This window comes from Acomys russatus, chromosome 31 (assembly GCF_903995435.1).
Source record: "Acomys russatus chromosome 31, mAcoRus1.1, whole genome shotgun sequence".
Taxonomy (NCBI): domain Eukaryota; kingdom Metazoa; phylum Chordata; class Mammalia; order Rodentia; family Muridae; genus Acomys; species Acomys russatus.
In genome coordinates, this window is record NC_067167.1 from 27,676,704 (window position 1) to 27,689,674 (window position 12,971).

General features: G+C 39.3%; 1 protein-coding gene across 5 annotated transcripts in view; it reads left to right on the forward strand.

The window, feature by feature from the left end:
• Positions 1-12,971, forward strand: part of Ppfia2 (PTPRF interacting protein alpha 2) — a 419,795-nt gene that overhangs the window by 69,072 nt on the left and 337,752 nt on the right. For all 5 annotated transcript variants that reach the window (XM_051139913.1, XM_051139910.1, XM_051139912.1 and 2 more), the window contains exon 3: positions 10,269-10,322. In XM_051139913.1, the coding sequence (XP_050995870.1) occupies positions 10,269-10,322 (54 nt within the window). The remainder of the gene's footprint in view (positions 1-10,268; positions 10,323-12,971) is intronic.

The window sequence follows — 12,971 nt, forward strand, 5'->3', positions numbered from 1 at the left end:
CACTGTTCAGAAGTTTATTTTATTTCATAAATTGAAAAATAATGGTGCTACTGATAACTTTTTCATACAAACCAAACCTATACACAACCAAAGTGACAACACATTGATTTGGGGATAGTGCATATTTAAAATTGATTCCAAGTACTAGTGTCAACTAACCAGCTCTTCCTGTAATTGTAGAAGTTCATGGAAAACCACACTGAAAATTAGTTTATCAAATTATTTTCACATTTATTTCTTTTGCTTTGTGCTAATAAAATGCTGAAGATACAAAGATAATAAATAAGGAATTCAGATGATTAGTCTTCAGGCAAATGATGAAAATGATAATTATAAAATGATACAGTAATAAAGTTAAGAGGTAGGCTCTGGTGAAGCCACATATAACCAATCCAACAGCAAGGGGGACTTAGGCAATGCTCCTGAGAGCCAATTTTTGGCTGAGTCTCCACAGATGATAGATTTGCCCAAGAGGCAGGAGTGTCTTTTTAGACAGAAGATTCTGTGTCATGAAAGCATAGAGCCAAAGACCTACATTTGTCTTGATGAGGAGAAACTAGTCCACTGTGATAGAATAAACACATTTTCAGAAGAAGTAGTGAGTATAAATTGAGAAAATCATCCCACATCTGCATTATGCAAAGCCTATGGACAAAAAAGATGCAGACCTCTGGGGCCTCCTTGACACAGAGGGAGATATTACATATCTTAAAGTGCAATTTTCATTCAATAACTCATGTCTCCTGGTGGTCACAATGACCACTCATGTGTGGTAATTCCATTTGAACTCTTCGTTATAAGGTGTACTTCGAAATTATCTTATTAATTAGTGGGTTTCGATAAGTCCCTTTCATACACCTTTAATTTTGTTTGACCCAGTATCCATTACCTTCTTTTCTTTCCAATGGCTTCACTCCTAAGACAGTTTAATCTTTTAACACCCACTATGTACCCTTACTTCTTTTAACATGTGCTCTACTCTCTCTCTACTTACTTTTTGAAAGGAACTTTTTGAAGCAAAGTAGTAGGCTTCTGTATGACTTTTCATACCAGCTATCTTGTTAGCACTGTCTTCCCTGCACCTATTGCCCTATATTCCCACACTCATCCCTACTTAAGCTTTTCCATTCCCAGTTACCTTCTTTTCATCTAAAGTCTTCTCTATTAAAGGATCCTTTCCAAAAGTCCCATTTCTACTTACTTACCTCGATTTTACTTGAGTTCCATTTGTATTTAAATGAAAATTACACACACACACACACACACACACACACACACACACACACAGAGAGAGAAAGAGAGAGAGAGAGAGAGAGAGAGAGAGAGAGAGAGAGAGAGAGAGAGAGAGAGAGAAGACATAGACAGAGACCGACAATATCACTACCAGAAGGCATGGATTACTAAGTGAATTTCACAGTACAAGGCACAGACGTATCTCTACCAGTTATTGACAAGGGAAGCCCCAGAAGTTATTGCCATCGTCCTTGGTTGTCCATCATAGCTATATGGCATGATCCTATTGCTGATGACATCACACTCTTTGGCTGCAGGACATAGAGAAACGAATCTCGAGCCAACTGGGGAATTTCCTCCCTGCTGGCTAGCTTTCATGCTGACAAAAGTTGCTATGTATATTTCTGAGAAACAAAGATGAAATGGTCTTAGCCAGTGCTGGAATCTGCATGCTGCAGTACTGCCCCAACATGGTAAGTATTGCCAATGGTGGCATGGCTATTACAAAATACTTAACTACTGCTTTGTATTTAGATTTGAACTCTTCTCCATCAGAGATGATATCATGCTTGGAACTATAATCCTGTTCCAAAGCCGATAGCTATAGAGGTCAAATGTCTTTAAGTATAGGACCTACCCTTCTTATTTTACTGAATGGTTGTACTATCAAATTACCCTGTAAATATCAATAATACACCTAAGCTGCTCTTACCGTTTGTCAGTGAAGCTCTTTTTTGCCATGGGCAGTATGAGGAAGAGATCCGCAATTGGTCAAGGTGTGGGGAATAAGAAATTCAGTGGTTTCTCCTTTCCAGTGGTTTCTCATTTACCAGTTGGTGCCGAGACAAGAGGAGGTGGAAAAACTGGAGTAGCCTGCAGATACAGAGGACTGCTGTGACACACTATCTTCTGAAGATAATTATAGTAATCATAACTATGATCCAATGGTAGCAATGGTTACCTTCCAAAGACCCATAGAAGCTTAACACTACAAATATAATACTACAAAAATCCTGACATAGACAGGGTAGATTAACTCCAGTTCCCATTCCTTATTATTGGCAGTAGATAGCTGCTATGGGGTGGGGGTAATAGACATTATTTATTGAGGATATAGCCACAAGCATGTTTCCATTAGATGGTCCCATATCTATGCACATATGGACAGAATGGATCACATGTCTTGGGTTATAAAAGAAAAGAAAGACATGAAGTTGGGACAAGGACTTGTTAGGAGAACTATAGCGGAAGATGAAAAGGGGAAGAATGAATTAAATGATCATGGTTTTGTTGTTGTTTTTTTTATGTTGTACTTCTCTTTTTAAATTTTATTTTATTAATTTATTCATATTACATCTCAATGGTTATCCCCTCACTTGTATCCTCCCACTCCTCCCTCCCTCCCATTTTCCCCTTATTCCCCTCCCCTATGACTGTGACTGAGGGTGACTTCCTCCCCCTGTACATGCTCATAGGGTATCAAGTCTCTTCTTGGTAGCCTGCTATCCTTCCTCTGAGTGCCCCAGGCCTACAAGAAGAACATTATGATAGGCAGATTTGGGCCCTGGGGTCCCGCTCAAACTATGGCAGCAGCCAAGGACAATACAGGCCATAGACTTCAAACCCCTACCCAGATCTAGCCAATGGACAGGACATTCTGCATAGTTGAGTGGAGAGTGGGGTCTGACTTTCACACGAACTCTGGTGCCTCATATTTGATCACATTTTTTGTATAGGTGTTTTACATTATTAAAAATAAAGAAAAATTAGCAATTTGGAGGGGGTGCTATTTTCCATAGTAGAGACATTACCTGTTGGATGCATGAAGGTCCTAGCATCTATATAGATCTATAGATCATTAGGGGAAACTGTTAAGCAAGTTGGGTTGTCTTTTCAGAGAAGATGGATAACCAATTTTTCCATCCAGAGCCTAGGAATTGGATGTGATTGAAAGCCTGATAATCTAAATTATATGAAGGGCCAGGCCATATCAAGCTTCTACAAGCTGGACATGAATTGGCTAATGGTCTAAGTGACCTTTTTATTATCTGTATATTCAAGGGCTCCCCCAAGTGCTCACAGCCAGGACTCAAATGCTCTTAATGATATCTGTATGACAGAGGCAATCCTGGATCACTTCCTAGGCCCTTAAGACAACATGTGTAGACTATCTTTAGAATTCTTCTCCTTGGAAGAAGTGACATATACTTTGAATTGAGTTTTTCTGTAATTTTCCTCCTTGTGTACCTGGCTATGGGATTGTAATACCCCAGGAAACTTCTCCCCCAGATTGTACTGTGCTTATATATGCTTACACTAAACTTATCAGACTCAGACTCTTGAAGGTTGAGCCAGCCTGGCTAGGTCATGATGAACAGGGTTTCCTTCTTGCCTCTAGAAGTTCATTTCTCTGACCGCCGTAGAGATTGCAGGAACTCCACAATTACTAGTGGTTTCTTTTTTCTTTTTTTTTTTACTAGAGGTTTCTTCTGCTCAAGACAGGTAATTGCACCACGAACTCAAAGCATCCGTAGCCACATGAATAAGAACTGTGCAAGACAGGGCCCATTAACATTTTATCATGCAGTGGGGATGGCTTTATTAGGCTCCATTGATCCCTGAGGAGCTGTAGGCAATTAATGGCTTCTGGGAAGGAAGGAAGTCACATAAAAAAGGGGTGTGACCACTGATAAGATACCATTGAAAATAGTAACTTCATAGTCCTACATATAACACTTATTAAATAAAGTGGGCTACAATCAATCAAAAATAAAATATATAGGAGATAACAAGGTAGACATATTGGGAGGAAGGGGGTTATTGGATGAGAAGGTGGGATAAGACGACAATGGTGGGTAATATGAGTATATATTATACATGTGTAATAAAATGTGTAGTATAAGAACAATTTACATGCTCATTTGCATACATTCACACAAAAGTTTGTGCATGTGCATCTGTGTGTGTGTGTGTGTGTGAGAGAGAGAGAGAGAGAGAGAGAGAGAGAGGAGACAGAGACAGAGACAGAGAGAGAGTGGGAGGAGAAACAGGTGTTGAATATTGAAAGGTGAAGTAGTCTATAGATATTAGCAGTTGAAATTCATTTCTTTGGCATGGTACCCTCAAATCCTTGCCTGAATTATAGTCATCTTAAGGGATCCTTAAACACAGAGCTTCCCAGTCAGCACATATGGCCAAAGAACCAAGAAAACACATTCTAACAAGCTTCCAAGTAAAGCAGATGCTGTCTTCAGACTTGGAGATTAGATCATAGAAGATCAATAGTGGAAAAGGAAGCTTAATGAACACAAGGTTCTGAGAAAGCCAGAAGGAGGGTAAGAGGAGATGATTTAAAGCTATAAACTAAGGTACTAAATATAGGTTAGGAATAAAAGTAGTTAGGAATAGATCGAGAAGGAAATAAATGGATGACTGTGTGAGTTGATTGTCAGACACCCAGATTGGATGACTGTATATTAGAAATATCAATAGAGCAATAAATCTGATAGTCAGTTTGTGGTAGAAATGGAAAAGGAGGAGAAGAAAGCTGTCTTAGTTTGGGTACATTTCACCTGTTTCAACAAAGAGGTGCTACCATCTACAAAGGTTGAAAAGAGGTGAGATAGTGCCAACTACTCTTCAGAAGTATTCTTTATCACCTGAGACATACAAGGGAAGAGAGGAGAGGCAGTGCAAATGAACAGACAAACAAGCAAACAAACAAAGGAACAAAAAAACCCACATAATAAGGAAAGTACTTCAAAGACAACACACCTTGGAAAAGGCAGAAAGTCAATCTGTTACTTCCTTCAAAGATCCCTGTCTTATGCACTGCTGACACAATCATATATTTGATTCCTGTGATCTGCCCCATTTGGATTTGTGCTCCAAAAGAGTAGTTTAAAATTAGAAACATGAACCAAACTATTTGGATCTACTCACACTTCAGCTGATTCAAGAGCACATAGCTATTGAAATGTACTGCCTTGGGAGTCTTTGTTTGGTCTTGAACAGTTATTAGTTAGTTGTGTGACCTTTGTCATGTCATTAAACAGTAAAAGTCCCAGACCAACCATCTTGAAAATATGAGATGATATCAGCTAAGAGAGCTAAGATGCTGTTTAATGGAGCAGTGGAGATCATGCATTGGCGTGAGTTATAGCAATTGCCTAGTCAGCGCTAATTACTGTTACCTAACTAGTTTCTACGGAAACTTAATATGTAGTCTAAAATTAAATACAATTATGGAACTATGAAAATGATTTAATATTGCCTATATAATTTACTACTACAACTGTTATGTTAAGTTTAATATTTCAGTTCTTAAAATTTCTTCATATGTTGTTCTTTGCCCTGGCTCTGCCTTAGATTTAAAAAAGAAGAAGAAGAAGTATATGAAAGAGTGAATCCCCTACATTAGGTTTGGTGTGGTACTTTATGTTGACTAAGCATTCAAAGAATGTTTTTGTCTGATTTTTTTTTTCTGTTCTGATTCCTCACAACCTCCTGAATGCTATAAAAGCTTTGATTTGATTTATTTACCACCTTATTTCTCCCATGAACTCCATATTACCTCAGTCACAACACATAGTCAGCTATTCATTTTGGAAACAGTTAATTCCACACCTGGAAGATAGTTCACATTTGAGATGGACTATGTTCAAAGCAACAGAAATTTTTTTTTTTTAGAACTTTGGGCAATGAAGTTTTGCTTCCCCGCGTAAGATTTATAAAATTGGTTTGTGTACTTTCTACTTCTCTGTCCTTCAGGGAATTTACCCTGTAATGTTGCCTAGGAAACAGTAACAGCTTAAACCTCATTAAGAAATTCAACTTTGTTATCTTGGTGTTAGCCTTAAGGAGATGGGATTTTTTTTTAATAAAAGATTATTTTCTTTAAGCAGCATGTGAAAAAAAATTAAATCGTTCCTTAAAAGAAAATTAGTCTTCCCTTACCTATTCCTTCTGATGTAAACGTACAAAAAGAGTTATGCAAAAATAAACATCATTGATACCAGGTTACTATCTCTGAAATATGTCCTTATACCAGGCACCTTTGTTTGGGAAATGGCTCAAACATTGATTTATTCATTGTACAATGGTAGAGGCATCATGGGTATTGTCAGTACTTCCTCAGAAAATAAATTTAATGTATTTTATGTTACCTATTAAGTCTTCTAAAAACACATTTTTATCCATTCCTATGAACTAAAAGTCTTAGTATGTATGGAAACGTGTTGCCTTAAGATGAGATCACACAGAGCCAAGGGCGTTTCTTTTGAGTGCATGTCTCTTTAGTAATATATGACAGAATCCAAAGTAAACTAGGCTTGAGGTTATAACACTAGGGTTTCAAAGCAATTTCCTGCATTCACCAGCTGTGTGATCTTGGGTAAGTAATTCATTATTTTGTTCATTTCTGAATTGTATGAAGATTCATTGTGCAAACACAATAGCCTTGTTTTATGCTTTCCAAGTAATGCATTTCTATAAAAGTAAGAAATATTTATCACACATACCCTGAGCTTCTGAGATTTTATCAAAATGTTATTGTATAAATATTCATTGACTCAATCACTTTACATTCAATCTTACTGAACTTCACTGTATGGTAATCTTGGTAGAAGCCCAGGGTGAGCATTCATCACCAGCTGGACATTGACAAACAGTACTTTCTTAAATGTTCTCTTATTCTTACGGGTTACTATAACTTTCAGCTACTACCAGTCTCAGTTATTCACCATTTACCTGGATCTGCCCCATACCTCTCTGAGATACCACTTCATTATACTCACTTTTTTAAACCTCTTTGGGTTCAACCATGTTTCCCTATGTGCAACACTAACTAAGTTAAACAAATTAATTTTGACAGTTAATCATATTTGTAAGTAAAGTGAGTCAGTTAATGAACTAGAAAGGTATTTGATAAATGTGCACCTTGACCAGATTAAAAAACAGGCAAAAGCTCTACTGCAGAAGGCACAAATCTTATTGCTCATTAATTAGTAAATTAGTTAAGACTAGACTAGTATGGTTTAAAAGGCACAAGAGACAGGGAACATGGCAAAGGATGTCTTTAGAGAAATTGTCTAAGTCAAAATCACACAGGGTAAGACAGAATATAATGATAGGCTGAGTTTTATTCTAATATTTTAGACAGACTATAAACAGGTTTTAGATAAGAATTTTAAAAATCAAATTAGAAATCAAAGTAGAAAATGCAGAATAGAATGGGAGATAAGAATAAGTCTATAAATAATAATTAGATTGCTGTTTGTACTGTTGAGTTAATTCAAGAGATTAGGATGGTAGTGGTGGGAAGAGGTAGTTAAGTTAAACTTCTTTAGAGCAAGTAGAACGCCAACCCAAACACAAAACCTTCAACTTAAAAAAATTTAGCCTGCCTACAAGTACTGCAGATAAAGATGAAACAGAGTTTGAGGGACTGTCCAACAAATGACTGACCCAACCTAAGACAGACCCACGTGAGAAAGCCAACCCCTGACACTATTAATGATACTTTCCTGTGCTTGCAGATGGGAGCCTAGCACAACAGTCCTCTGAGAGGCTTCACCCAGCAATGGATCTAAACAGATCCTGAGATGCACAGCCAAACATTGGTTGATGCTGGGGAAGTCTTGTGGACGAGTGAGGGTAAGGATAGAAAGACCCAGAAGGAACAAGAACTCCAAAACCAACAAAGTCAAGTAACCTAAGCTCATGGGGGCTTCTTTTCATGGTGTCCTTGATTTCTTGGATGTTTTGTGTCAAGATTTTCCATATTTAGTGTTTTCTTTAATGGTTGCTTCAAGATCTATGATTGTATCTTCTAGACCTGAGATTCATTCCTCCAGCTCTTGGATTCTGTTAGGAAAGCTTGCCTCTGTGTTGCTCGCCTTCCTCTCTGAGCTCTCACATTCCCGTTTTTCTTCTGTGTGTTTATCATTGAATCCATTTTTATCTTCAGATCTTGAACTGTTTTGTTTCTTTCATCTGATTGTTTGTATATTCCTGAGTTTCTTCCATTGCCTCTTTATAGGCCTTCAGAGCTTGAACCGTTTTATTCATTTCCTTCATCTGGTTGTTTGTATTTTCCTGATTTTCTCCAGTGCCTCTCTACAGGCCTCTTTTATGTCTTCCACCTGTTTGGCTGCATCTTCCTGCATTCGATTACAAATTTTCTTTGTTTCCTTCATTATCATCCTCAGTATTAAGGATTTGAGGTCATTTTCTTGTATTTCTGTTGTGTTTGAGTTCTCTGGGTTGTTTTCTTTGGGATAACTGGGATCTGGAGATGCCATATTGTTTTGGAGATTTTGCGTATGATTTTATGCTGTCCTTTAGGCATCATGCCATCTCTGTTTTTGGCAGGTAGCTTCCGGAGGTGGGTGGAGGGAGTCTGGGGATAGATTCACCCGTTTTCTCCCAATTTCCCTAGGCCTGAATCTCTGATGCTTCGCTGGTCTGGATGGTAGGAGGCTAGCCCTGTTTTGGGTCTCTCACAGCCAGTGATCTCTAGATCCCCTGTACTGTGGGTCCTATAATCATCCTGGGTCTCTGAATGTGCATTGGGTCAAGCCAAAGTTTCCACAGCCTTCTGGGTCCCTTGTAGCACTGGAGCTCTCCAGGGACTGAAGCAGGTTGTGCAGAGGCAGTCTAATGACCACTCTACTCCTTGTCTCCCTGAGATTTCCTTAGTACTAGAGCTTTGATGCCCCGCTGGTCTGTGGTTCCTGGTAGCGTTTCAGGACTCAGACCACTCACAGAGTCCAGATTAGTGTCATGGGGCCTAAACTGAACACACACTGAGTCCAGTTTGCATCTCTGGATGCAAACCAGTCTCTGGACCCAAACAGGTCTCTGGGCCTAATCCACGCACTTAGTCCAGTTAGTGCTGAGTCCAACCAGGGTCTCGGGCCCAAACAACACACTGAGGTCATTGAGTTCAGCTGGATTCTCTGGGCCCAAACCATCTGCTGAGTTCAGCTAGGTTCACTGGATCCAAATTGTCCCCCACATTCAGCCAGGGACTCTGGGCCCAAACCACATGCCGAACTCAGCTAGAGTCTCTGGGCCCAAACTGCTTTCCAAGCTCAGCCAAGGACTCTGGGCCCAAATGAGTGCTGAGCTCAGCTAGAGTCTCAGGACCCAAACCATGCCGAGCTCAGCTAGGGACTCTGGACCCAAACTGCACGCTGAATTCAGCCAGGGACTCTGGGCCCCGGACTGCACACTGAGACCAACCAAAATCTCAGGGCCGGGACTATGTGCCAAGCTCAGCTATAGTCTCTGAGCCCAAACTGCCCACCAAGTCCAGCTAGGTTCTCTGTGCCCAAACCACATGCCGAGCTCACCTAGAGTCTCAGGGGCCTAACCTCACTCCAAGTTCAGTTTGGATCTCAGGGCATGAGCCTTGCGCCAAATTGAGCTTGGGTCACAGGACCCAAACCACACCCCGAGTTCAGCTAGGCTTGCGCGGCCCAAATCTTGCACTGAGTTCCCTCTCCCACGGCGATTCCCACTGGTTACCATGCCAATTGCCTCTGCTGGAGGGTTCCCAGCTGCAAACTTCAGCCGCTGCTGCTGCCTCTCTGGTCCAAGAAAATCCACACTCCCCTCATATGCAGGGGTAAGCAGGTTTTCTGTATTTTGGTCCTTTCAAACTATGGAGTACTTCCACTATAGTGGAGTGGGGAGCTTTGTGTTCCTGATTCATAATTCCATGAAATTCCCTGAATTGTTTACTGGAGCTTTTAAACATGGTCCACGCTGCTTGCCACCATCTTGAATCTCTCACATTTATTTTTACTTATACAGATTATAAAGAGTTAGAGAAAATAATCTACATGTAGGCTATTTTTATAGTTTTGTGGGTTCCAATATTGTCACACACACACACACACACACACACACACACACACACACACACACAACCTGAAACACCATGGCTTTGCTGATAATGACACTACACTGTAGGACTGGGTAATGTCCATGCTATTGAGCAGCATTTACAATCTTACCTCTCCCCTTTTCAGGACATCGAATCCCTAACAGGAGGGCTGACTGGTTCTAAGGGGGCTGATCCACCGGTAAGTTAGACCTTTCATTAGATATAAGTGTTACATTGATCTGAGAGTTACTGTATACTATGTGTCATGTATTGAGGCTTATTAAAATACAATGTTGATTTAGGGGTGATCTGGTGCTTAAAAAGTGGTACATTCTCAAATAACCAATCTACATCCAAACTGGTAGCACAGAAATAGAAAATTGATGTTCTGGCTTACTGGTGAGTGCTTGCCTAGCATATACAACACCCTAGATTTGAATCCCAGTATAAAGAGCAAAAGAATAAATGTTGTGTTAGAAATTATAAATATTTTCTATTCTAATAATAGGCTGTACTAACCTAAGAATTTATAATCTAAATTTGAGTATTAGGTTTGAATTTCAAAGTGTTTTGATTTTACAGAGAAAAATTAAAGCCATGCTATAGTTTGTATTGATGTTTGACACTGTTTTTTCAAATACATGTATTCGATATTGTATATTTTGATACTACGTATCCCAAAAGTCTTTTAGACATTTAAGGAATGAGTTGTCAAGTTCTTAGTAATGTATATTTGTATTTTTCCATTTTAATATGAGTATATGTGTTGTGTGTGCATATGTATACATGTTTCCATGTATATGGGCACATGTTAGGGGACACATGCACCCACGTGAAGTCCCACAGTAAATGTTAGGAAGAACCCTCAATCACTCTTCCACTGATTCAGTGAGATACAGTCTCTCATGAAAAGCCAGAAGCCAATTCTATTGCCATTCTTATTAACCAGTTTCCTATAGTGAGCCAAACGTAGAATTACAGGTGGGCACCATGCCAATCAGGGTACCTAAACTCTGGCCCTAATGTTTTTGTGGCCAGTGATTAGCCTCCTAACTATTGCCACAGCTCTTGAGGGTAAATCCTAAGCTATAAGAGGAGCTTGGTGTATTAGAGCATCATTGTTTTTGGATGTTTGTTTCTTTCCTGAGCAACTGATTTCAGAAGACCTTAACTGAGATGGTTTCCCAGTGAGTTCAGCCTTGAGAAACAACATCAATGTATGTAAACTAAGTAATAAGTCACATGCAGTTTTTGTTAGCAAATGGTCAATGTATGAACTCTTATCACTGCTTCATTTAAGTATGGTGAGATTTAATGAGGAGTGTGCACATGCTGGCTGGTTTTATGTCAACTTGACAAGTGCTAGAGTCATCTGAAAGAAGGCAATGTCAATAGAGGGAAAGCCTCCATAAAGATTCAGCTTCGAGGCATCTTCTTAATCAGTGATTCACATTGAAAGACCCAGCCTACTGTGTGTGGTGCCATCCCTTGCCTGGTGGTCCTGGGGTCTAACCCTGAGAAACAAGCGAATAGACATCACCTCTTTATGGACTCCGCATCAGCTCCTGTCCCCATGTGCCTGCCCTGTGTAGGTTCCTGTCCTGACTTCCTTCAGTGATGGACCACAGCATAGCAGTGTAAACCAAATAAATCCCTTCCCTCCAGCTCTGTCTGTTGATCATGGTGTTTCATTATAATGACATTATAACTAGGACAACGAGCAACTCAAATTTATCAGATTCAGATAAATCAAATGTATCCATTAAAGCATCAGTGAATGTTAAAAGGATATTTTTGATGGCAGCCATTTCCCGTTTCCTGATCAGCAGCATTTACCATTTCCTCTCTGTGATCATCATCTGCGTTCATACAGGACACATGTTCTGGGCTCAGATAGCTACTTACATTATCTACAGAACTTCCACCATTATAATGTGCGCAAAGATGAAATATAAGTGAACCTTGAAAGCCGACTAACATGATGGACGTATGATGCCATACTTATATGTTATAGGTGACTGCTCAGGTGGCATATTTCACCTCCTGCTTTATACAGTGCATGTAACATACGAAGAGCTGTATCAGAATTAATTTATCTTCTTCAAGTTACCACCGTCACCTGCTCATTGATTTCTACAGGAATTATTTAAGTGGAGGCCAGCTGATCATTCCTAACAAAACTAGACTCCTTTCTTTAGCAGGTGGTGACAAAAGTTTGATATAAAGCTTACATGTTGAAATTAATGACTTCTCTAGTTACAGCCTGTAGGAATGAACTCTGACATCTCCAGCCTTGATATGAGGCTTTGTGCCTAGTCTTATTGGAACTTGTTATGCCATATTAGGTTGATATCCATGGAAAGACTTCTTTTTTTTTTAATGAAGGGAAACAGAGGACTGGATCTAGGGAAGACAGGAAGTGGGAAGGACAGGAAGGGGGGGGGGGATGAAATCCGTGCTCGAGATGTAATTCATGAGAGAAGAATAAATGCATATTTTTAAATGAATTACTTTGTTATGTCATTTAAGAAAGCATGCTCCCCAATATGAAATTTGAGTGGACAAGTAATTTAGTTGTTAGAAGAGACAAATTTCAGTGGGAAAGGTTCACTGAAAAAAATAATGTATTCTACAGGCAACTTTTATTGATTTCTTACCACCAAAAAGGAGGCAGCATTGGGTATGAAACTTTGGATACTTGGTTGAAAAAAATACCTATGGTTTTCATTTGCACTTTTAACATAGGTTTTCCTTTAAATTTTTTTAAGATATGGGTTTTTAAAGATACACAATTTTTAAGAAACATGTGCTTTATACCACTTATTTGATGAGATAATATGCTCATATA